This window comes from Rutilus rutilus, assembly GCF_951802725.1.
Source record: "Rutilus rutilus genome assembly, chromosome: 20".
NCBI lineage: Eukaryota > Metazoa > Chordata > Actinopteri > Cypriniformes > Leuciscidae > Rutilus > Rutilus rutilus.
Genome location: NC_140225.1, coordinates 23,532,600 through 23,560,433, shown reverse-complemented (window position 1 = coordinate 23,560,433; position 27,834 = coordinate 23,532,600). Strand labels below are relative to the sequence as shown.

Below are 27,834 nucleotides of genomic sequence, written 5' to 3'. Positions count from 1 at the left end.
AGACACACTGTGAACCTCAGGACCTGCTGTAGCGAGTGACAGCCAGAGAATCAACTCTAAAGCATAAATCATATTTCAAAATAAATCCGTTAACTGTCACAAACAGCAGGAGGCTACATATGCCGCCAAACACCTGCAGAACCACTAAAGAAAAAAGAAAGATGTGAATTCCATCTTTTATTACTTATTTTATATGTTAACAGACCGCTGGACCTAAAGTTTAAAAGTGGAATAAGCACTTGTTCATCTGACATCACGCATGTAATGGGCACTAATCACGGTCCCACTGGGTTTGGGAGTGAACAAAACTTTGCCGTCTTTTGTTTGATATCTGTGAGGAAGGTCAGTTTTCCCCTCATTCACTTTAAGGGGAACACTGGACCAGATGTGTGAGTTTGAGATGCATAAAACAGGAGAGCTATGTATTTATAGATTGGGCCTCCTGAGGGAAGTCTTAAATGTTGTGAAACCTGGTACTGCTTATTAGAGCAAACGGGGACCGTTCCCAGAGCAGCTGAGACATCATGAGTCTGAGGGGGAACTTGTAAATTGTAAACTCAATCAAAAGCTTTCCTTCCTTACTGTGCCCTGACCCGTGCTCCCTTAACACTAGGCCACCTATCAGACCGACGACAGCTTGTTTGGATGGTGCAGCTGAGGATAAACCCGGGGCCCTTGAGATAAACACAGTTAATGAGCACTGGAGGGACTTACAACAACAACAACAACCTCAACACATACAGTATTTTAGTACATCTCTGAACTACACATTCAAAAACAAAAGATATCTAGGCTGGCTGTCTTTAAAACAAACTACTGGAAATCCTACCTTTAACACCTTGGTAATCTGCTCAGACAGGGTGTCCAGAAGTCTCGTCTTCATAAAGTCTTCCACTTTGGTCACCCGCCTGTCAATGTAGTAACTGAAAAAAAAAAAAAAAGATATATATATATATTAATATCCTGTTGTTCATATGGTTGGGAGAGTATGTTTTAGTATTTTTTTAAAGAAGTCTCATATGCTCAAAAAGGCTGCATTAATTTGATCAAAAATCGTAACAATAGTAAAACAGTAATATTGTGAAAATTGTCCCAAAAAAAAAAAAAAAACCTACATTTCTTTGTTTATTTCTTTGTTCAAAAGAAAGTACACCCTTTTGAATTCTATGGTTTTACATCTATGGTTTTATAACAACACATGACATATTACACAGTGTCATTATTTATTTAACAAAAATAAAGCCAAAATGGAGAAGCCATGTGTGACAAACTAAGTACACCCTATGATTCAATTGCTTGTAGAACCACCTTTAGCAGAAATAACTTGAAGTAATCATTTTCTATATGACTTTATCAGTATCTCACATCGTTGGGGAGGGATTTTGGCCCACTTTTCTTTACAACGTTGCTTCAGTTCATTGAGGTTTGTGGGCATTTGTTTATGCACTGCTCTCTTAAGGTCCTGCACAGCATTTCGGTCGAGTTTAGGTCTGGGCTTTGACTGGGCCAGTGCAACACCTTGATTCTTTTCCTTTTTCAGCCATTCTGTTGTAGATTTGTCTGTGTACTTGGGATCATTGTCCTGTTGCATGACACAGTTTCACCCAAGCTTTAACTGTCGGACAGATGGCCTCATATTTGACTCTAGAATACTTTGGTTTACAGAGGAGTTCATGGTCGAATCAATGACTGTAAGGTGCCCAGACTGCCCAGGTCCTGTGGCTGTAGAACAAGCCCAAATCATCACCCCTCCATCAGCGTGCTTGACAGTTGGAATGAGGTGTTTGTGTTGATGAGTTTTTGGCAAACGTAGCGCAGTGCATTATGGCCAAACATCTCCACTTTGGTCTCATCTATCCAAAGGACATAGTTCCAGAAGTCTTGAGGTTTATTCAGATGCAACTTTGCAAACTTAAGCTGGCTGCCACGTTCTTTTTAGAGAGAAGAAGCTTTCTCCTGGCAACCCTTCCAAACAAGTCATACTTGTTCAGTCTTTTTCTTATTGTACTGTCATGAATTTTTACATTTAACATGTCAACTGAGGCCTGTAGAGTCTGAGATGTAGCTCTTGGTTTTTTTTGCAGTTTCTCTGAGCAGTGCACGGTCTGACCTTGCTGGGACATCCACTCCTGGGAAGATTAGCAACTGTCTTGAATGTTTTCCACTTGTGAATAATCTTCCTCACTGTAGAATGATGGACTTCAAATAGTTTAGAAATGGCCGTACAACCCTTCTCAGATTGATGGGCAGTAACAATTGCTGCTCTAAGATCATTGCTGATGTCTTTCCTCCCTGTCATTAGCCGCGTTTCCACTGTCGGGCCAGGGCCGGGCCGTGCTAGTGCGTGCCAGGGCCAGTCGCGTTTCCACTGTCACTTCCGGGGCTTGATCGGGGCTTACTCGGGGCCAACGGCCAGGATTTCTGGCCCGTCGAATACCTTAGGCCAAAGCGGGCCAGCTCGGGCTAGAGGAGTGGTTACCAACAGAGGAGGAGTTTACCGTTGGGAGACGGCAGCGCCGGATGATTCTGTCAGCATTTAAGACTTAAAAATAAAATAATTTAAATCGCGTTCATGTTTGAATGCCTTCTGTTTGTGATGCAAAAGACTATGCGCGCTAGCCGTTACCATAGTAAACATAGTAAACGCTTGAAGATACGCATAGTAAAAAAAAAAACAACATAGCGAACGCTTGAAGAAATCAGACCAATCTTAAAGGCTATCACAGTCATGTTTTTATTTTATCTGTCATAGCCTACGTCTCGTCTCTTTAAAACGGACTATCAAAAAATAAAGTCTTTTTTTTTCGGGAGCTTCCTCTGTTTCTCTGACTGAAAATATCTGTATGGGAGTCGAGAGAGTGCTAAAGCTCCTCAGGTCGTATGGCATATATTTGTAGAAATTATCATTTTTTTCTAAATGTGATGTAAATATGTCCTGTAACTAAGTTACCAGACAAAGAAACAGACGCGACTGAAAAAGTAAGTGTGTCCTCTTTCTTTTGTGAAATAGACCTAACGGTAATTTATTTCTGAGTGACTAATGTGCAATTTTTACATAAATTAATTCATTATGATCAATGTATCACTTTTTATTGTAAACCTGTGGTAAAACATCGATGCTTGGGTTTTTAAATATTCAAGTAATGTTAGCTGCTAAAAAAAAAAAAAAAAAGCTAGCAAACGGCCGCTTTTATTGTGTTTGTTTTCAACGCTGTTTTCAATGAAAGCTGATCAGTTTTCTGATAAAACTTCCATTTGTTGGTGAAATGATGGTTTAGTGTGACGTTGTCCCAGAGAGGCGTGTTACGGGCGTGTTTTAGTGAAGCGCTGTGGAGCTTCTGGCCCGACAGTGGAAACGCATGCCCGGTGCTATTGGCCCGAGGCTATTAGCCCGGCACGGCCCGTTTAAAGCCCTGGCCCGGCCCTGGCCCGACAGTGGAAACGCGGCTACTGTTAACACACACCTGACTGCTTCAGACAAGCAAACTGCCAAAACTTGTTTACACCTGGTCACTTCATGCATTTTTACTGATCGGATAGCTATCTGATTTATCAAGACGATTCCATGCACACATGGTCACAAATGTGTTTCCATAAAATGGATTTAAATCTGATCTGCAATTCCCGCTTTATGCAGATTTAATGGAGTTCACGCTAGGGATGTCCCGATACCACTTTTTCACTTCCGATACCGATACCGATGCCGCAGCTTTGGCTATTTGCCGATACCGATATCAATCCGATATTTTTATTTTATTCTTGAACTAATACTACTAATAATAAAATATATGGAAGCTCTTTGCTCAGTTAGCCACATAAAAACATCTCACTCAAATGGAGAACAAATACTTCTCCAGTATATAGTCCACAACAACAGTTGATAATGAAAGACTGCCACCCTTTATTCAAAATACCTTGAGATATGTTTGGTAATTGTACCTGAATGAATTTAAAATTAATTTGCTATATTTCAGATCAATATATTTGTTTCCTTAAAATTTTGATTAACTTTAACTTTATTCTCATCTGAATTATATTTTTGTATAAAATAATACTACTTTTAAAAACACATTTTGATTTTCTTTTTTATTCAATGTAGAACATAAACAGATTAGTGCTCTGTTTTAGGACAAGAAATGAAAACCAATGCAATATGATGAATGTCCAAAAGATGAGATCATTTTTGCTTTTAAACAGCGTGTGTGTGTGTGTGTGTGTGTGTGTGTGTGTGAGATTTTGGTTGGGTGACAGTTACAGTTTGACAAGAGTTTACAGTTTGACCAAAGCACAATGTTGTGTTTTACACAAATATAAGCTAAACACTTTTTGCAGTTTTAATGATTTCCTGTATGAAAATGACGGAGTATGTTTTTATGTTTCCACTGTTCGATCGCCCCCGTGCCTCTCTCTCTCTGACACACACACACACACACACACATTCCAGCATTGCAATCTTGACATCGCAGCCTGTTCATTTTGCTGCGTTCACACCAAACGCGAATAGAGCGTCAAATTCGCGTCTAGTTCGATGCTTGAACAGTTTGAATCCATTCGCGCGTCCAAAGCGAATAGGACGCGCCGCGCGCATTTAATGCTAAAGCGAGCGTTTGAAGCGATATAGACGCGCGTTCCCGCATATGTCTATGCGCGTATCTAACAGTAACGTTAGTTCCGTACTACATTAATTAATATGCACGCGAGTTTTATTTATTTTTATACCGTGTATTCTCCGTGTAAATCCATGCACCGAACGTACGTTCAGTACGAATACATGTACCGTTCCATCCCTAATAGGTATCGGATCATAGGTATCGGATAAAAAAAAATTCTCCCCTCCGATATCCGATCTAGCGTTTTGGGCCAGTATCGGCACGATACCGATGCCGTGGATCGGATTGGGACATCCCTAGTTCACGCCACCGAAAGCAACAGATATAAGATGCATTTTATTGATCATCAGCTAATTTAAAAAATCAAAGACCGCAATAGGAGAGAGAGAGCAGCATCAGCACTGGTAAGATCATTTAGTTTCTTTAAGATGATTGTGTATTAAGCGTCTGAGACTTACTTTCAGTTTTATTTGCAGTAGTTTGCACGCTGGCTTGATTAAGAGATACACAGCTCACCTGACACATATCTGTCTATAACATGTCATTTAGCCTATAACACGCTCTTACATGTTTATTTTTAGCATTGTTGGGAGGAGTAAAATTGACATATGTAGTTTCAACAACCAAATGCATTTACACATGGAGTGCGGCCCAGATCACCTCCTCATGTGGTTTGAGCGAATGGATTTAATTGTCTCGGATGCGTTTCGGAGGGCATTTACACCTGGTCTATTCACGGTCAGATAGCTGTCCGATCACAGAAAACGCATGAAGTGACCAGGTGTAAACAGGCCTATAGAGTTAGAAATCAAAGGCATTTGTTTAGCAGGGCCTGACTGGTGCTTACCTTCTTAATTCCTATGGAAGCAGTGAGGTTGTATTTAGTTTGTGACACATGGCGTCTCTAATTTGGCTATATTTTTGTTAAATAAATAAATGACACAGTTTAATAAGTTATGTGTTGTTCATTTGTATTTACCTAATTTTAAGCACAACATTTTAAAACAGTTTTTGTCCAGGTACACTTGCACATAGATTTTCAGCTAGCTTTGGAGGTAGGTTTCTTCAAGCGTCTTGGAGACGTTGCATTCGGAGCCCCTAAAGGGACATGGTGGTGGAAAAAAATATTAGATGGGAGGAAAAATAGAAAAAAAAAGAAAAAAAATCAATGCTTTTGTGTTCCCCTGAGAAACTTTGTATTCCATTGCAAAACCGTTTGCGTTTCTCCGAGAAACTTTGCGTTCGCTCACAAAGAGGGGGAGCGCAAAGGTTTCTCGAGCAAACACAAAGATTTTTAAAGCACTGACATATTGTTCCTCCCATCTCATATTTTTTTCCACCACCGTGTCCCTTTAGGGGCTCCGCAGTTGCCACAGTTATAAATAATTAGCTTAAACCCTTTTTTTTTTTTTGAAAATACTACGTGCCTAAGACCTTTGCACAGTACCGATATACACACACACACACAATATTGTGATTCAACAACTGATTACTACATTTCTAACTAACAATTATTTTAATGTCAAAATAATAACAAAATATTTTCCCTTGAAAATAAAAAGCCTGAGACCTGAATAACATCAAATAAAAACAAACAAACAACAAAATGGCAAAGCTATCAATCTCGATGATTCCAGTACAATATGAAATAACACAATCCACATTTTCCCACTCCAGTGAGCAAAGTTCAAATATGAATTAAAGGCATTAAAGGCCACTCTGCAAGTTTACACACAAAATAGCTAACAGATTTAGTCCATGAATTATATTAAGATGTAAAAGACAGCGATAACAAGACGCAGAGCTCTTTCTGGTCAAAGAGCCGCTGCAGCGAGCGAGTGAGCGAGTGAGAGAGAGAGGAGTTCGGGATGAAGTAGCTGTGGGCCGGCCATCTGGAGAAAGGTGTGGAAAGAGGGCCTCAATGAACTGCACCATTATCAAGCTATACGTCAAGGATCTTGACGTATCCGAAGGAATAGTGGTTCTCTGCGGACACTGACCTTCAAAATGTATAGTCTCTATGGGATTAAAACTGCACAACTCTAGAGGCCACAAATCTCCATTATCTTTGGATGTCGAACAGCAACGAGCAACTCTCAACCTCCCTAGTATCATATTTAGCTAATGTGTCTCCATTTGATGTTTTAGAATCCACTTGTAAGGTATTAGCCGCTTCTAAACAAAAAGACTTCTGAATTTAGCATTCAAAGTAGAGGAGACGTCTGGAAGAGGAGTTAAAGAAAAATGCATCTGTCTAATGGAAAACAGAAACTCCTAATGTAACAGATAACGAATACATTAGAGGAAGGTTTTATTCCTCAGAGGCTTTTCTTTCAATAGCTCAGGACACTTAATTGAATTCTTATGGTGTTTTATTTTTTCATATCAACTTTGCTTCGGATGTTTCTCCTAAAAATAAAACAATAATAAATAAAATGAATAGAATAAATAAAATAAATAAAAATCAATCAAGGCAGGACAAATTGGAATATATTGTGTAAATATAAAGCAAACTATTAAAAATAGATAATTCCAGCGCTACAAGAGCTGTTCACATAACTTGTGATGTTTATTATTCCTGGAATTAGGGGTGAGTGATACGACCAAAATCTTATTTCACAATATGAGTAATTGAGTAATTGTGATATATATCACAATATTTTTGCTTTAAATACAATTTTATGATATCAGAATTGTTGATACTATTGAAATTTCAATATCACAAAAAATAAGGAAAAAAAAAACTCTCAAGCTTACTGAAGACAAGTAAACTGTGATAAAATAAGAACAAACTTATTACAAGCATATAGGAAAACAAACTACAACAGAACAAAGAAACAAATGAAAAATAAACCTACCTGAAAAACCCCAAGCACTAGAAATAAGAAATACTACATAAAAGGAAAAGGTACAATCAAATGTATAAAAACACTACATAGTCTTCACTGTGTTACAAAAAAATTGAAAAGTGATTCAGTCAAGAGCAGTGAGACATTAGGGCTGTGTCCAAAATACCCTTACCCTTAAATAGGGCACTATTTGAGGGGGAAGCCATTTGTAGTGGTGTCCGAAACCATAGTGGACATTATTGAGTGCACTCATTTAATCCCATAATGCACCGCAATAATGAGTGTACAAATCATAGATATCATATATAAAGGCTAGATATCTCGTGCGCGCTGCTGGCCAATGGAGGTCGACGTCCGCACGTGGCGGCCATCTTGCCACAGTGTTCTCGCTCACTTGTTTAATGGTGCATGTACTTTTAAATAACCATAACTTGCTCAATTTTCTACCGATTTCTACCAAACGGTTTGGTTTGTTATAAACGTCAGAGATGTAGTTATGACACTGCATACATATACTGCATACATATGAATAATTATAACATACATGTTCTAGCATTCGGAATTATAGCCACGTTAATAACGTTTGTAAGAAACCAAACCGTTTGTAAATCCGTTAAGATTTCAGCGAGATAAGAGGATTTGTGTGAATGCTGATCACTCACCTAATGCACAGCTTCACTGTGACAAGATGGCCGAACGATGATGCCGGAAGTGACTGCGCCATAAGACATCTAGCGTTTATATATGATATCTATGGTACAAATGATATACAATCAATGGTAGAGAATACCAATAATGCATTGTGAGAGTCACGCGCTAAATGACTTCCCGTGCTTCTCCAGAAGATGGTGCCCGCAGCTGAATCATCCATCCATTTATTCATTTTCCAAACTACTGGTCCAATGTGGGTACAGCATAATATCATAAAGGTATAAATTCCTTTTTAAATGATTATTTCATTGTTTAATTAAGATTTATACATGATAGTAGTTTTCATTATTACTGGAGCTTCCAGTTTGGTATTTTAGGCTGTCGTCACTTTAAGATCGACTGCATGGATCCAATATACTGTTTTTTTCTCAACTGTATACGTTCACTTAAAGGGTTAGTTCACCCAAAAATGAAAATTATGTCAGTAATTACTCACCCTCATGTTGTTCCAACCCCGTAAGACTTTCGTTCATCTTCGGAACACAAATTAATATATTTTGTATTAAATCTGAGAGCTGAATCACTCCTTCTGCAGGCTTATGGACACCTTAACTTGCTGGCCCAGAAAATGTATTAAAGACATTGTTAATATAGTCCAACGACGACGAGATGACGAGAATACTTTTTGTGCGCACAAACAAACAAAAATAACGACTTTATTCCACTTTTCATTTCCTTCTCTCTGGACCTCGAGTCTTTTCACGTAGTGTTTAAGCGTAGCACATCTGTGTTGCACGTCACCACGTATTACACATGACCAGAGTCGCCCAATAGTGAGCCTACATGGTGACGTGCAACACAGACGCGCTACGCTTAAACACTACGTGAAAAGTAAATATCTTAATATCTTAATCGAAAAAAATATCTTAATTTGTGTTCCGAAGATGAACGAAAGTCTTACGGGGTTGGAACAACATGAGGGTGAGTAATTACTGACAGAATTTTCATTTTTGGGTGAACTAACCCTTTAAGACATAAACGACTGTGTTTATTTGTATTTAACCGTTCAAGCCCAATTATGCTGCAAAAAAAACCCTAATTTCAGTACTCACATGCTTTTTGAGAAGCAGGTTCATGTGCGCAACTCTCTCAAACAGCACGCACAGATAGCGAAACGCGTTCTCTTTCGCTGCTTATTGCACTTCAACGATAAGTTTTGTGATGGCCAGCACAGCAACGTCATGTGAGCGCAACCGCGATAGAGACGATAGTCCAAAATCTCTACTGGCTGAAACATTTCTACCGGTTAATCGTGTCTACCGGTATATCGTCCACCCCTACCTGGAATCATCCTTAACTGTAAAATGATAATGACGCATCAGAACGTGTGAGCGCATATGGCTTGAGTCTGACTAAGTAGGTGGTTTAAAAAAAAAAAAAAATTCTCCTCTCTGACACCCTTTCCTACTTCCCTTTCTTTTAATCAGGGTTGACCTCTAGATTAATGAGTCTGTTTAGCCCACCCTCTCTCTGTAGACGCAGGGGGGCTGTCTAATTGAGGGAGAAATGCAAACTTGTTTATGCCCTTATAACTTTTAATGACCGCAGCTATTGCATGCACTTGATAAAACACTTGGAGTTTCTCATTACTGGATAATTCAAAGCCACTCAGCATGGAACTAATTAAAGTCATTGAAAGCACATCCAGCCGTCATTGTGCTGGGAGATAAAAGAGAGCGGCCATTCGCTAATGAGCTTGTTTGCCATATTGCAATGCAGTGTTGAGCAAGTCAAACGCTTTCTGAGTGAGAGCTTATAAGGCGACAGCACATCTGAAGGAAAACTATAGAATGATATGTAAAAAAAACTGCCCTTCATATTTCGCTGAAGCTCTCTGAACACAGCATCTGTGATTCCTCATGATATCGCACTCTTGCTGACCTGGATCTGGCCTTGTCTGTCTCCAGCAGTCGGCAGTGACTGCTCATGTCAGACTTGAGCTCGACACTGCACTCCACTCCAGACAAGCTTGTTCTACAATAGATTTCTTCTTTTTGTCTTTATATAAAATAAATAAGCCAGGGCAAAACACATTAGAGTATATTGTGTAAATATACAGCAAACAAGACATTTTATTCTATATTTTTTCATTAAAATACAGTACATTTTCTTTACTATTTTAGGCACTTAAAACTTAATATGAAAATAAATGAAATTAGTTAAGCCAGGGCAAAACACATTGGAGTATATTGTGTAAAATATACAGTAAACCATTAACAATTTATAATTTCATCACTACAAGATCGTTCACATTACTTTTCTAAATAAAATTTTACATTTAATGAAAAAAAAATTCTTAAGAAAATACTTTTTATTTGTTGCAACTTAAACTTGTTGATTTTTTTTTTTTTTAGTTACAACAAATGATTTATTAAGTATTTAAGTTAAATTATGGAAGTTGTGCAAGCTATAAATTCACAAAACACACTTTGCCCAGACTGTGCTTTATGATTTTAAAGCCATTCTATTGGATGCTTCCAAGACCATACCAAATAATTCGCAATTCAGACAAACATTATCTTTCTCAACCAACTAGATAACTTTACTTTGGAAACATTAATCAACAGAACTCATAATATAATACTTGACAGAAAAACATGGGCAACCAATAATATCATCAACTCTGTTACCGAGGCAGACAAATAACCAGATGTCCAGACTTTCAGCCAAATTCCATAAAAAAAAACACAAAAAACCCGTCATTTTATACAACATCCAGAGCTGTGTCTGCGGTAATCAGCAAAAATAAAACTGGGGGAAGTTCCACAGAAGTACACACATCGTTCACTGTTAACCCTGATAACGACTTCCTTTCCTAAAATTAATGACCTGATATCAGGAATTACATCATTTTCTTGTCTAATGCGTCAAACTGGAAATTATGGCTATAGATTAGAAGTGCAATTTGTCCACGTAAAAAACACATATCTATTTTAAGGGTTTGGGAATCTTTTAGTTTGGGTCTTGTCCGTCTTTTAGTTTGGTATTCCAGTTGGCTTTTATTTTGAAGGTCTTTTTCCATGTTCTTGGCTTTGTTTTATTTGTTGTTTGGAAATTCTTGGAACACTGAACAATATATTTTTTTTGTTCTGATTTTGTCAAGATGCAGATGACCTCATGCGAACCTGGCAGAACCCAGGAAGAGGAACATATAGCTCATGATAAACATTTGTTTTTACGCAAATGCAACACATAAATCAGTCAAAGCTCTAACATCATATGATTCAAAATCCTGTTTGGTGCAAAAGCTGACAGGTGCATGACACAAGGTGACGGATAATCACACAAATCAAATCGCAGCATTACATCACCATATCATTTATCGTCCTCAAGTGTGGTTGCCAGAAGACCGCTGTGTTGTCAATGAACACCTGCCAAGCTAACTGAAGCATTGCCATTTCGTTTCTTTACACATCATCTTCCAAGCATTGGGCCGGTTTTATAGTCAGAGATATCGGCTGCGTCTGAAAGCTTAAAAATGTTTCAGAGGATGCATTCCTAGGTAGGAAGGCATAAAGCCACGTTTGAATCCTTTGTAGCTTCATTTTGAGTCTCCTGAAATACCTTCATCTGATCGATTTTTAAGGCTGCATGAATGTATGAGATGGATGAGATAAAAATAAAGATGGCATCTGAAAGTTGCAGTTGGTGGTCAGTTTGTGTGTAAATATAAGTTTTTGACCAATATTTTCCACTTCTGATGTCATTTCTAGCGAGAAATTAGAATTGTAGTTAGGGGTGGGCGATGTATTGCTAGACACGATTAACCGGTAGAGATTTCGCTGTGTTGCGTCGTCATGAAAGCTTATCATTTGAATGCGTTTTTAAGCATCGTGGTTTAAAAACAAGTCATTTTAAACCGTTGGAGTGCAGTAAGCAGCGAAAGAGAACTCGTTTCGCTATATGCGCTATATATATGTCTGAGAGAATCGCGCACATGAAAGTACTAAACTGAGTTCTTTTTGCTGCCTTATTGGGCTTAACGGTTAAATACACATACTTATGTGTGAAAATTCCCGTATTTGCAAGTATCATTGTAAACAGTTGAGAAAGAAAACACATAACAGTGTAACAGTATATTGGATTCGTGCAGTCGATCTTAAAACAAAAACAAGAAAATCTCTTACTGTTCTTGACTGAAACACTTTTGTAACTTTAATGAGAATACATGTAATTTACACAGTGAAGACTGCAGTTTTATTTGTATACATTTGACAACTTTATACAAAATACAGTATGTAGTATTTGAAGTGCTCAGTACTAGATCTATTTCATTTGAAGTGCTCAATGTTCAGTACTAGATTTCAGTACTAGATTTAATTTGTGCCTTTGTTCGGTTGTAGTTTGTTTTCCTATATGCTTGTGTTAAGTTTCTTTGTTCTTATTTTATCAGTGACTAATTACTTCTGAAAGCTTTTACTTAGGCTAGTTTTATTATTTTTATATTATTAATATATTATATTATTATTAAATTGTATAAAAAATGTTAATATAAAAACCTTATTTCATGCAAAAAAAAACTATATTGTGATATATATTGTTATTGTGAAATAAAATTACTCATATCGTGAATTAAAGGGGAACTTTGCAGTTTTTTTTAGCTTAATTTACCTTAACTGAACAGCTTCGGAGTCATTGGAATGGTTATATCACTTCTTTCAGGTTGAACGGTGGCCTTCTCGCTTCCCCATAGCGCCTGTGAGCGGAAAAAAACACTCTTGCAACTTTGGGCCGGCGGGCCGCCAATATATCAGGTCTCGCGATGTAACGAATTGCTTTACGGCACTGCACTCAACATTTATATGCTAGCCTTCTGTGTATCATACATGCCTCAGTGGACATGGCTCCGTGCGTTCACCGGCTTCTTTAAAAACAAATGCACATGACCAAAGGGAGAAGATGGGAGGGGGGAGAGTCGCCAATGAGTTTTTACGACACTGTTGTCAAATACATATCCCGAAGCTGTAGGGGGAGCTCTACAGAGAAACCTGCGAGCAAAAAGCGAGAAAACACTGCAAAAACTGTTTGCCAAAACTGCATAGCGCCGCTTTAAGATTTTGTTCATATCGCCCACCCCTAATTGTAGTAATTAAATATTCGCGCAGTTATCACCAAAGCTTGCTCTATTTTGTTTGTAGATCATTAAACTGTTTTACTGCCTCATAAGTCTGAAATCAGTTGTGTGCGCAAACGCTGCCTGCAAAGTCATTGCCTGATAGAACAGCGAGTCAACAAGTCAGCAGCCTAAGCTTTCGGACGTAAAATTCCCATATCTGACTGAAGAAGGCAGCATGAATACTCTACAACTAATGAGGACACACCTGGATTCAATCAGGATTTGAGAACAAAGACATGACAACAACATAAAACAAGAGGTTCAAAATAAAAGTCAGACAAGAGATGCCCAGTCCCTTACGCTCAACAATCAGAACACTTCTAATTTTCACCCTCTGAATTTACTCTCAAAGTAGAAAACACAGTCCTCGCCTCCAGAAGAAGTTAATAGGATAGAGGGTTTTGACATAAGTGGTTGTTTAGAGATGAATACACTACAGGTGATAATCCTTTAGCCTCAGGAACACAGCTGCTCTAATCCCTAAAAGAGTCTTTACCGTTCTGTCGCAGGTGTAACTGATCTCACTTATTAAAAAAGTGTGAAGTATTTCTATTTATTTATGTATTCATATATATTTATAAATGTATATAGTATATAAACTAATGTTCAAAAGTTTAACTTTTAAAGTTTTTCTAAAACAACAATTCATACTTTTATTTAGCAAGGTTGCATTAAACTGATGAAAAGTTACATTTATAATGTTACATAAGATTTATATTCCAAATAAATGCTGTTATTTCAAAAAATTTATTCATTGAAGAATCCTGAAAAAAATAAGTTAAGCAATTATTAAGCAAAATTTTTTTATGTCATACAAGATTCTCATTTTAAGTCAGTTTAATGTAATTTAAGTTGAAATGACTTAAACATCCAAGTTGATTGTAGTTAAAAAATTAAGGCAGCAACTTTTTTTACAGTGTGATTTCCACAACGGTTTTCAATATTGATAAGAATAAAAATGTTTCTTGAGCAGCAAATCAGCATATTAAAATGTCACTGAAGACTGGAGTAAGCTTTGCCATCACATGAATAAATTACATTTTAAAATATATATTAAATTAAAAAACTGTTTTTTTAATTGTAATAATATTTCACAATATTACTGTTTTTACTGTATTTTTTATCAAATAAATACAGCCTTTGTAGGCTTAGAATAGAATAGAACAGTTAGAATAGAATGTTTTTGTTGAAAGTATGAAAGGAATGCTAATTGTTTTAACCAAAGTGAGAAGTACTATTGAACACACACCAACTGTTGACGTCTTTTATGATGCCTCTCAGTAATGGTACTTAACCAGATTAGGAAAAAAGCCTTAATTAGAGGCCTGCATGTGTTTGCTAAGAGTGTAAATTTACCTTCCAGCACATTATCCCACCTCACAGGTGTTAGAAATTAAGGCGGAGGTGGGGAAATGCAGACTCATGTTTGATTAACAACAGAGCGGGAGGACAAACTTTTTGTATGCTGATGCCTGGAGAGCAAGTTAGCCAATGACAGATATATTACATGCAGTAAAATTTCAATAAAAGCAAATGAGATGACCTGTGCATAATGACTGTTCAAAATGAATATTGAATGAATATTGTGTAATATGCTCATTACAAAATATCTGAAAACAGGTAATGTGTCTTATCCATTGACAAGGCGGTTGAATTTGAAAATGACACTGGTTTATATTACTAACGTTAACTGTTGGTAGAGAGAGAGAGAGAGATTGTATGTGCAAGTAAAAACATGAACTGTTACATGATTTATGTATAACGAGTGGTTCCCTACATTATTACAGGTACAGTAGGTGGTACAGCAATATGATAGAAATATGATAGAACAATAATATGAATAGTAAAAGTAACAGTAGCTCCTACAATACATTTTAACAGACATATTTAGGCATGAAAATAACTGAAGGAAACATCTATTTGCTAAGCCAACTAATTTGATTTATATTCTGTTGGTTTCTTTGGCCAATATTTTTAAAAATAAAAAATGCAATGAAAATACACGTGTCGGTACTCGGTATCGGCAAACAGGCCAAATCTATCTATATCGAATTCTTTCTGGAAAAAGTGGTATCGGTGCATCCCTACTAAAAACTATTGTGCATAACAAATTATGAAATTACCTAGTGGTACTAAACTGGTTGCTTCAGGACCCAGAATCAGTACCAAAATTGTTTATTGTTAAAAAGTAATAATAAAAAGGTCCCTAAAATAAACCATTTTAAATGTATGAATAGTACTATTACTACTCAACAATTTGACTAATTATGTAAAACCAAAACTTTTTTAAAAGTTGGTATGGTCTATATAAGTTTGTATATTATTTGTCCATTCCTATAACTACACAAATATATAGACTCCGATGCAAAATACCCGTATATAAAATGTATACCTTACACGGTTGAGTACATAGTGCATAAGTACATATTGTATAAGTTCATAGTGTATAGTCATTTGGGAATCACACACACGTACACACACACACAACTTAATGTGCTTTTTTTCTAAATTTGCTGTGTTTTTCTCCTGCAGTATCGGAACAGACCTGCGTCTCATTTATGGGTCGTGACCCACCAGTTGAGAACAACTGAAACTTTTGTATTCGCATTCTGTTTTGGTTTCATACCACTGCAAAGCTGCATTGCATCTTTAGAGAGATGATCTCAACGTTTCCATAAACAATGGAGAATAATAAAAGTAAATAATTTAAAAAAGGTAAAATACCTACTGTTGCCACGTTACTGCGTCGACCACAGAACCACCGTTTTTCATAAACCTGTGAAAGAGAGAAAAATTCAGTATTGTTAAAGTCAATAGGGAAGGTTATTATTGCATTGGAATAAACTAATTTGGATTCTTCAGCAGTTTTAGTCATAAAAGACTCTCACAAAAAAGAACTGATAGACCCATAAGGAGGTGTCTGTTTATTTCGCTGGTGACACTGATCTCTCATGCTTACCAGGGAGCGTAGTAATCTTAATCAAACGAGGGAGCAAACCTCCTTATAAGGAGCGAAGTTTCTAAACAGTTATTCGTGTGACGGCAAAGCAAAGTTCCGCACAGAAAAATAGCGACCACCCTTCCAAAACTCCATGCCGTCCCATAATTCCCCTCTCGTCTCCCTCTCTTTCCTTCTGTCTGTCTGCTGAGTTAAAACTGCATTTATCATTTCCATCTGAACGAGACTGGTAGCAGCAAGGGGTGGCGTCTCGTTCTGAGGAAGACCTTCGACGAAGCACTTGTGGTTGTAATACCAAGTTTCATTTCAGCCTGCCAAAGTTATGACAGCTCAAAAAGCCCCTGCAGGAAAACACGAGACGGCTTGTGGCAGAAAGTAATGGGGCGCACCTACACTGCACAGTACAACTCACACAGAGCAGAGAAACTTATGCAAAAATGACGGCAGATCGCTCAAGTGCTGAGAATTATAGGCCTCCTCGTGGGCCCAGGTTTTCCTCCTTAAAAAATAAATTACTTGAGAAGCAACAATGTTACAGAGACTTTTATTTAGGGGTGGGCATCATGACCAAAAACGTACACTGTAAAAAATGATTTTTTGGTGAAGTAAATACTACTGAAAAAAAACAATGTAATTTACATGAAAAAGTTAGTTCAGGCAAGAATTAAAAAAACGAAGTAAATTCCATATCAGTACTTAATTCAAGCGAGTAGAAATGAAAGCGTAAATATCAACTCAATAAAATTAAGTAAAAATTACTCCACTTTTCTGATACTGGGGTTCCCATCATGCCCACAATTTTCACTGGTTTCCAGCTGTATTTACACTGTTTTATCATTGCTTTTGTTGTTAGGATTAGTAACTTGCCATTTTGTGACATTTTGAGTACATTTTCTGCTCAAAATGACACATTCAAACACAAAAACGATCCATCAAATGTTACCATCATTGTGTATTGTCTACCAAGTATTGAGGTCTTTGCATTCACATGATGCTTAACATCTGACATGCTGTAGTATAAATTACTTAGATAATCTAAGTAAAGCACATACTATAAATGACTGGTATAATTCAATATTATTGTTTGAGTGAAATATAATGCAAAGTAAATTTAAACTAAATAGATATTAATCAACCTTTTACTAGCCAAGTTAAAGTTACTTATTTTCTTTGTTACTTTCACTTAACAAGGTTAAGTAAAGTTTACTTAATTCCATTTTCCAAGTAAATTTTACTTAAAGATTTCTAATTAAAGCTACTGATAAATATGTTTAGGTTTTTACTTGGCAAAGCTTTGTAAATTTACTAGCATTTTCTGAGTGGAAAAAGTTGCCTAGCTTTTTTTAAGTAAATGTCACTCCAATTTTTTTTCAGTGTATCACGATATGAGTCATTTTATTAGTTATTATTTTGTTCGTTATTTTTTGCTGGAAATCAGGCTGTTACAATACCATAGTTTTAGATGATGTTGAAATTTTGAAATCATACATTCTACACAATACTAGCCTACTGTAACTAAAAAGAGCTCAAGCTGACTAAAGACAAGTACACAATCAGTAATACATTTTAATTGCAAGCAATAATGTCAGATTAACCGCAATTGCAAGTAATAAAATCGCACTGCATTGTTTCTGTTTGAATTAAGATTATTTTTCTTACCCCATGGACAGATCATTTTGCTTGTTTTAAGCAAAAACTCACTTAATTTTGATTAATTCCCTTGGAAAACAAGACATAATATCTTATCTAATTTTACTTATCAAGTAAATGCATCTTGATTTAAGAATTTCTAGATATTTGGACTGGAAACCAGACAAAAATACTAAGTAAGAAAAGCATTTTTTGCAGTGCACAATTACGAGAAATAAATTGCAATTACCTTATTATTTTTTTTTACTGAGGCAAAATGGGCATCCATAGCAATCAGTCATAAAAAAATTTATTAAAAAAATTAAAAAAATTATATATAATAACAAAAATAAATATAAAAATAAATAAATATAAATATAAATATATATATATATATATATATATATATATATATATATATATATATATATATATATATATATATATATATATAATTTCTTTACTTTTTACAAATATTTGAATTAATATAATAATATTAATATTTCGATTTTATTATATATTAATATATGTAATAATATATCATACAATGTCACATAGAATATTATTAATAGTATTATAATTTATCACAATATGTGAATATTTCACATATTTCACATTCACAATTGTTCATCCCAGTGTGTGTGTGTATGTGTGTGTGTGTGTGTGTGGACAGGGCCAACTGGTTGCAAGAATGAGGAAGCTCTGGTCAGGCATTGATAGATTTATGTCTGGCTCTGTCACACAGGAATTACAACCAATTAGTATCCACTCACATAAGCCATTATTCTACGAAACCAGTTTTTGTTGAACAGCACAAAAGCACAAACAATGTTCAATGAATGCTCACAAATGAAACCCAGAGGTATTTATCTCAGAGGTCATTACAAGGAACGAATTAGAAAAATGTGGTCTTAATACTAAGCACATCAACACTGGCACTGCTTTAATAAGCTTCTGTCATAAAAAATATATGTGTTTAGAATCATGGCAGTCTTGCTCAAATCCTCTTTAAAGACCACAGGCTGAACGATTGAGACATGATTCTCATTTGAAAGGGAATTCAGTCATGTGGATTTCCATTAATTATTTGTCCTTTATAGAAACAATACATTAAAGGGGCCATATGCTGCGATTTCTTGTTTTCCTTTTTCTTTAGTGTGTTATGTAGCTGTTAGTTCAAGATCTGCAGTTACAAAGCTCAAAGTCTCAAACCCAAAGAGATATTCTTTATAAATGTTAAGGCTCAGCCACGCCTACCTAAAACGCTTTGTTCAAACACGCCCCCACAAATCTACGTCAGTGTGTGAGGGCAGAGTTTCATAACACCGCCCAAACGTATACGCAAAGAAAGAAGGCGTAGCTTCTATTCTCGCTGTATTAGTGTTGCCGCCAGTGCCGCCATGTCGTGGAGACGCTGTGTTTTTCGTTGCGAAAGCCAAACTTCTTTGTTTGGTCTTCCAAAAGAGGACACAATTAGAAAACAGTGGTTAAGCTTTATTTACAACACTGTTCCAGAACAGTACAACCAAAATATTCGCCTGTGTGCTGCGCATTTTTCGAAGGACTGTTTCCAGAACCTGGGAGAGTAGCTACAAGGCTGTGCACAAAGCTGATTCTAAAAAGTGGGGCATGAAATAAAACCTTACCAATCTGCATTTTCTGGTTCAGATTCGGGCTCAAATTGATAAGGTATTACGACATTATCACCTGTCATTATTGCTTTGGGAGCTGATGTTCCAAATATAGTAAGGGGCGTGACATTTCCGTCACACGATTAAGGTTTTTGGGCCAATCACAAGAGCACACCGCGCTTTTCAGAACAATGAGCTTTGTAAAAATCGACGCGTTTCATAGAGGCATAGAGGAGCAACAATAATGTATAGTATGTGTAAAATAATTACTTTTTTTAACCTAAAACCACGTAAACGCATTATGCATTAAACCAAATACACAAAATAATGTTCTTTTTTGAACCATCATATGACCCCTTTAAAATAAAACACTGGGCCCTAAGGATTTTCATGATGTTCATTTCTGTCAGCAGTTTTTGAATAGCCTTATTCTTCTGCACTGTACCACTGTGTCCTAACTACACGCGACGCGCGATAAAAGGTATCTTTTCCATGTTAATCAGAGTTTTTGTCCTAACCAGCCGCGACGGGCGACGATTCTATTTTAGAAACGGTTTCTATTTTTCTGCGACGTCGCGGCTGGAACAACAAACACAAAGTGCGGCAGTGATAATCTCAGGTACTGTTTATGTGCTTTATTTAATGTTAAAAGCATGCAGAGTGACTTTGAATATCATTTAGTGCTCCAGCTTTGTAGCTGTAAGAGACAAAGATTGTTTTAGTAACTCAGTAGCCTATGTATTTTTAATAATGTTTAAATGGATAATTCACCTCAGATCTTGAAATTAAACAAATGGAAACCAGAACGTTCAAACTGTGAACAAACAAGTGTATTCTTTGACAAAGATTGTACAAAGACAGTAGCCTATGTATTTTTAATAATGTTTAAATGGTGTAATATGTAGCCTACTTATCCATTTTCTTAAGATTGCCGTCAAGATCTCTGGTGCTGTGCACTTGCTGCGAGACTCCGCCCACACGCTGTTCTGATTGGCTGTGGGTTTTGATTGATTTTGACGCATCTCGCAGTCGCGTCGTGTCTAGTGTGGACAGACAAATTATTTGTCGCTGGAATCTTATCGCATCGCGTCTGGTTAGGACACGGTGTAAAAAAAAAAGAAAGGACTCTTATAAATCACTCCATTGACACTAACTGAATCAATCTGGGCAGCATTTCCCAAAAGCATCGTAAGCCTACGGTGATCGTAGAGACAATTGGTGGTAATTGTTCTACAATCAACTTAGGCTTACTGTGCTTTTGGGAAACGCAGCCCCTGATTGGTTCTTGATTTACTGACTGCAAGTTATTTCTTTTATAATGTCTCACTGGAATTAAAATATGCTACTATGTTGCACTACATGCTCAAAATTGAGGGCTGCCGTACTGAAGCCTCTGCACTCTTGCAGGAGAGAGTGGGAGGAACGAGTAACACACAGGTGGAACATTGCTCTGTCACGCCATTAATAGAGTGACACTTTATTTATCTGACGGTGAGTTTCATTGGTGCTACAGGCCCCTGGACTAACAATCCACATGGAGCAACATAAACACGGCTCAGCTATGTGCTTCTCCAGGCAGGCGGACTGTCCCGCGCTCTCTTAAACAATGTGCTTTGGAGATTTCTTATACGAGCCATTAAACCGAGTCACACATCAGATAAGCCCTTCTGCCAACACCATGTGTGAACAGTCACAATGCCTTTCTACACTGAAAGCACAAAACCCCACATGATGTGACAATCACATCCAATAAGAACATATTTAACATCACACTGCTAAACTGTGGCTCATCTACAAAGTTAAACTGCTTTACTTGTGAGTATGACTATCGCTAAATCCCCATTTTTTGTTACGTTACGTTTTCTATTGTAAAATGTAATTTATTCCTGTGATGGCTGAATTTTCAGCATCATTACTCCAGTTTTCAGTGTCAATTGAAAAGCATTAAGCATTATAAAAACAGCCAAAAAAATCCTAACCTATTTGGTTTATAAGTAAGAGTAAACTCTTAACGTATGTCAAACACACAAATAAGTGCATGCAGGGAGGCTGTTATATTTCTGAACAAATGACAGAGACACTCACCCGTCTAGTAACAGGATTGCGTTTTTACGAGGATGGCCGACGTTGGGCCCATAGAGGTTTGCTCGGCTGTAGAAACGCACCGACTGCAGTAACGACCTCAGAAGAGCGTAATCCTGAGCCAGACGAGAGCTGTTGACTGAACGAGAAGCCATTGTGCGGTAACTGTTGGGCTCTGTGCGGGGAAATAAAAGAAAAATATACATGATGAGATTCTGCTTTAACAATTAAGAAAGAATTAATTTCAAATGGAATTTTTATTGGTTTTGAAAGTCTCTTATGTTCAACAAGACTGCATTTATTGGATCGAAAATACAGGAAAAAAAACTGTTTTCTGGTTAAATCTATTTTAAAATGTAACTTATTCCTGTGATGCAAAGCTGAATTTTCAGCATCATTACTTGAAATATTTGACTTTTTTGTAACAAGTGTGAAACAACGTAAAATTGCCCCTTTTATCAATTTAATGCATCCTTGCTTATATAGACACAGAGCCTTTAAAAACTTTAACATTAATAGAAGTCGTATGCTTATCAAGCCTGTGATTAAAAAGAGTTCTATTTGAACTTTTTATTCATCAAAGAATCCTGAAAAAAGTATCACAGGTTACTTTATATTAAGCAGCACAACGGTTTCCAACATTATAATAAATCAGGATTGTGTGACACTGAAGACTGGAGTAATGATGCTGAAAATTCAGCTTTGCATCACAAAAATAAATATTATTTTAAAGTATATTCAATTAGAAAATCCTTATTTCAAATTGTAATAATATTTCACAATATTACTGTTTTTTTCTATATTTTTGATCAAATAATTGCAGTCTTGATGAGCAGAAGAGATTTCTTTCAAAAACATTACAAATAGTAATGTTTCCTAACTTTTGGCTGGTACTGTATATCCTGTTTAATCATTATGTTTAATATTTTTATTTTGGAGCTTGACAATTGTGGCAAGTAAAAAAATTAACTTTTGGGTGAACTATCCCTTTAAGACTTTAGACGCAAGCTGACACCCAATCGCAAGCGAACATGCAACTGCCTTTGAATTACGACCTATATTGTGGTCAGCACTTTGTAAACTATTTAAACAAGGCAACACTTGTGGGAGGTGCACACTTGAAATCACAGCAAGGATGTTACAGAAGTCAAGTGGTGAATTTTATAAACATCACAGCCTGTGTGAGTGTGTGTTTGTGTAGGGAGAGAAACGCAGAAATGCTGAGCTGTTGTGTCAATACAGTACCGGGCCAGGCCGAGGCCAGTGGAAAATATGAGACATTATTATTATCATCCATTAAAATATTATCCAGATCCTATCATTTAGAAAAAGCACAATAACACATTCATGAAATAAATCACCCCACTGCCCGTGCATCACTTTGAAAACTTTGTGTCACGCTGGCAAGACCCACTCAATAAACATCCACCCACAGCTGAAAATATTTCCCTTCGTTTCATTTGGCCTCCTAGTTCGCTTGAAAGAGTTTGTTTTTGAATTAACAGCTTCGCAAAATCTGATTTAGCAAGTTATCCCTAACAGCTTTTCTTTGCACGTGGTTATTGTTACAGTTGAAGACAAAAAGACAAACATCCAAATGGCTGTTCCAGTAACAACATGCCTTTATTAGAATTTGGTAAATGGAAGGATTTAACTCTAATCCAGACTCTTATCCAGTATTACATGACAGATATTAATTATGATAATATAGAATTATTTTTTGTACATTCAGTATGAGCAGACAGATTGCTCTCTTTGAGCGTTCTGCTCCCTTCGATCTTATATGACAATCTCAGAGCAAAAGCAGCGATGTGCTGCACGCCGGCAGCTAGTAACCATTTGACACATTAAAAATGTAGCCAATAAACAAACGATTAAGACAATATATGGTTTATGTACGTTCTTTAAGCGGCCTCTGGTATTTTTATAGGTTTAGTAGTTTTTATAAATCCTAAGTGTGCAACTACAAGCTGCACATGCGGTCAATAACAGCTATATATATATATATAGATATACACACTGTATATAATTTTTTGTCAAAAGTTTGTTGTTTTGATGTTTATAGAGAGACATTTGATACAAGGGCATCATGAATAGGGCAATTTTCAGCATGTCTGGAACAGGACAAAAGATGAATGAGTGTTTAGAGCAGATTACAAAGTCACCAGGTGTCCTTTTGGATTCTGCTTTGTGATTTGTCTCCTGACATAAGCCCTGTTGGAATGGGATTAGTTTTATATGAAGTATAGTATAATGTAACAATGACCAGACTCAGAGCTTCTTGAATTGGCCATGCCAGTAATTTTTCCACAATACTGTATCAGTAAAGACTGCTGCTTATATAAAACATTCCCGGCTTATACAGCTGACACTTTTCCAGCCTTTATGCTGTTGTACATCAAGCACTTGAAGTGTCTCAAGTGGATGTGGGTCAATGAGAAGACAGTGGAAAATGAGAAGATGCTTGTTGAGTGTGGATTGATGGGCCTTTTTTCACGTTTTTGTGCGATAACTTCAAGAGAGACTAAGGACGAATGAAGTCTCACAACTTGTTTCATGCTTTATTTCGCTTGTTTTAGTCAATTAAATTCAGATTTAATTCCTCTTTTTTATCCTAACATGTTTAATGTTTCTAAGCAAAATGCTTATCATGATTGGTCAGTTACTGTGACAGCAATGTATAAATGTTGTACACACCCATTTTATAATTTTCTACAAGCTTCAGAGCTGACGCTGTTCACGTTGTAGCGGTGATTGGTTACATCAGTGACAGTAGAAAACGGGCGGTTCTAAACCACATTTTTGAGACTGCAGTTTGCAGAAAATACTCAGCAATGGTGTTGACTGATGAATTTGCACATGGTTTGCCTTAAAGCATATTAAAAACACAACATAAACATATAAACAACATTAAAAACTTGATTTTCACCACAGGGGGACTTTAAAGGAATAGTTCATAGTCATCATTTACTCACCCTCAAGTTGTTTCAAACCTGTATGAGTTTCTCTCTTCTGCTGAACACAAAGGAAGATAATTTGAAGAATGTCAGTAACCAAACAGTTGATGGACCACATTGACTTCCATAGTAGGAAAAAAAAAATACTATGTAAGTCAATGAGGCCCATCAACTGTTTGGTTACCGACATTCTTCAAAATATGTTCCTTTGTGTTCCACAGAGGAAAGAAATTCATACAGGTTTGGAACAACTTGAGGGTTTTCATTTTGAAGTGAACTATTCCTTAAAGTGTACGTCTTGTTCAAGAATTCCACCTTGCAAGGTTCAAACCTGCAACCTTTTAGATACACACTCCCACAATAATCACTGCAAGACGGATGCTTTCTTTTTTCTTTAGTAGATGCATGAATGATGTCACAGCAGAGAGGACTCACCATTGCCGAGCTCCCAGGAGATGTTGTATTTTTTGCCGGCGCTGTATTTGAGCAGGCTCAGGGCACTGGAGGCGTTCCATGAGTTGTCAGGGTTTCTGTGCAAGGCATTCAGCCCAAAGATCAGGTGCAGTCCTGCGCAGTCGGCAAAGTTGTAGAGTTTGTCTAAAGACCTGGCTGGGAAAAAGCCAAACAAAGCTGTAACATTGATACTTGCATTTTTTTTTTTTTTTTATCATAACCATTTTACATTTTAGTTAGTTAGACTATTGCAGTGTTTCTCACCAGTTGGGTCTCAAGATCGTTTTGCATGTGTTGCGGAGTGTGGAGTAAAAAAAAAAAAAAAAAAAAAACTTAATTCTTAATGTTTTACTGATGCAAGACTTTTATTTTGAAAGACATACATGAAAGCTGTTGACTCTTCTGTCAGACGTAGTTTAGGTAAAGAGTGCCTGAGAAAAAAAAGCATTGTACTGTTTCAGTATCTGTTGTCAGATAAGATGTTGACATGCTATGTCAGTGTCATTATTCTAACATTATTTTCTTGACGAAATTAAAAAGTCTTTCACCTCAGATAAACTAAATTTCATCAGCCATCCATTTTCTATATTTTTGATGAATGTAGCGGCTCATACCAACTTACTAACTGTATTGCATTAACGAAAACTAATTTGGGACTTCTATTTAATAGCATTACCTTGTCCTATTTAGGCTATTCAGTGTTATGATTCTTACAATTCATGTGTATGTGAAGTAAAGTGGGACGGTACTTGTGTGCGGCTTAATGATCATGGGAAAATGCAGATACCATGGTCAAACCAGTTGAGAACCACAGGACTATTGTATTAGCCTATGTATATTATACTTTATTATATTTCTTTAATATTTCAGGACTGAAAATAATATAATAAAACTAATAATATATTATTAATAATAATAATTAATTAACACTGATATTAATATACACTCACCTAAAGGATTATTAGGAACACCTGTTCAATTTCTCATTAATGCAATTATCTAATCAACCAATCACATGGCAGTTGCTTCAATGCATTTAGGGGTGTGGTCCTGGTCAAGACAATCTCCTGAACTCCAAACTGAATGTCAGAATGGGAAAGAAAGGTGATTTAAGCAATTTTGAGCGTGGCATGGTTGTTGGTGCCAGACGGGCCGGTCTGAGTATTTCACAATCTGCTCAGTTACTGGGATTTTCACGCACAACCATTTCTAGGGTTTACAAAGAATGGTGTGAAAAGGGAAAAACATCCAGTATGCGGCAGTCCTGTGGGCGATAATGCCTTGTTGATGCTAGAGGTCAGAGGAGAATGGGCCGACTGATTCAAGCTGATAGAAGAGCAACTTTGACTGAAATAACCACTCGTTACAACCGAGGTATGCAGCAAAGCATTTGTGAAGCCACAACACGCACAACCTTGAGGCGGATGGGCTACAACAGCAGAAGACCCCACCGGGTACCACTCATCTCCACTACAAATAGGAAAAAGAGGCTACAATTTGCACGAGCTCACCAAAATTGGACAGTTGAAGACTGGAAAAATGTTGCCTGGTCTGATGAGTCTCGATTTCTGTTGAGACATTCAGATGGTAGAGTCAGAATTTGGCGTAAACAGAATGAGAACATGGATCCATCATGCCTTGTTACCACTGTGCAGGCTGGTGTTGGTGGTGTAATGGTGTGGGGGATGTTTTCTTGGCACACTTTAGGCCCCTTAGTGCCAATTGGGCATCGTTTAAATGCCACGGCCTACCTGAGCATTGTTTCTGACCATGTCCATCCCTTTATGACCACCATGTACCCATCCTCTGATGGCTACTTCCAGCAGGATAATGCACCATGTCACAAAGCTCGAATCATTTCAAATTGGTTTCTTGAACATGACAATGAGTTCACTGTACTAAAATGGCCCCCACAGTCACCAGATCTCAACCCAATAGAGCATCTTTGGGATGTGGTGGAACGGGAGCTTCGTGCCCTGGATGTGCATCCCACAAATCTCCATCAACTGCAAGATGCTATCCTATCAATATGGGCCAACATTTCTAAAGAATGCTTTCAGCACCTTGTTGAATCAATGCCACGTAGAATTAAGGCAGTTCTGAAGGCGAAAGGGGGTCAAACACAGTATTAGTATGGTGTTCCTAATAATCCTTTAGGTGAGTGTATATTAATATAATAATAATAATAATAATAATAATAACAACAATAATTTTTACCAAAATAAAACAATTTAATTGAAAAACATAAATTTGTACTTTTTTAAATACTTCAAGGAAACTCGTGACTTGATGAATTTGGGAAAACTTGCTCTTTTAATGCACAGGGCATAAACAAATGCAACATGCAGGTTAAAAGGAAATAAAAAACAGAAATGCATTTAAGTATTCAAATTTTAAATCTGCCAGACAGACAGACAGACATGATAATTCTGATTTTGCTAAAGGACAGCCGTTGGCTAATGTTTGGAAATTCTATCTGTTAAGGGCAGCAAAAATAAGCACAAATATTTCAGTGCCCTTTGACTTCATTTCCTGTGTTTAAAAAGAAGCAGATGAAACAAGAGACGCACAGGGAGCCCCATCTTGTCAGTGATGAGAGATTTTGTGCTAAGTGTCATTTAAAAGAAGTGGGTCCATTATTTCATGTTGGTACCCATGTCTTTAGTTCATTTCAATGTTGAATCAACTAGTTTTTTTAAGAAGACTTTAGAACAATTCCAAAGTTCCATCATTCGCAAAGTTCCCACACCCTTTCTGTCTGTTTATTAAATATACTGATTATATGTTCGGTTACCAATAAAAGTGTAGTACAGCTTCGAGGAACACGTTTAACTGTG

General features: G+C 36.8%; 2 protein-coding genes across 2 annotated transcripts in view; both read right to left on the bottom strand.

The window, feature by feature from the left end:
* LOC311279331 (inactive heparanase-2-like) overlaps nt 1-25,242 on the bottom strand; it is a 50,202-nt gene extending 24,960 nt beyond the window's left edge. Inside the window, exons 1-4 of the mRNA XM_084390749.1 lie at nt 24,980-25,242; nt 21,591-21,762; nt 16,015-16,062; nt 830-923 (exon numbers count right to left, since the gene is read on the bottom strand). Coding sequence (XP_084246875.1) covers nt 830-923; nt 16,015-16,062; nt 21,591-21,742 — 294 coding nt within the window. The 5' untranslated portion in view covers nt 21,743-21,762; nt 24,980-25,242. The remainder of the gene's footprint in view (nt 1-829; nt 924-16,014; nt 16,063-21,590; nt 21,763-24,979) is intronic.
* Nucleotides 25,018-27,834, bottom strand: part of LOC311279332 (inactive heparanase-2-like) — a 38,359-nt gene continuing 35,542 nt past the window's right edge. Inside the window, exon 4 of the mRNA XM_084390750.1 lies at nt 25,018-25,149. Within this exon, the coding sequence (XP_084246876.1) occupies nt 25,142-25,149 (8 nt within the window). The 3' untranslated portion in view covers nt 25,018-25,141. The remainder of the gene's footprint in view (nt 25,150-27,834) is intronic.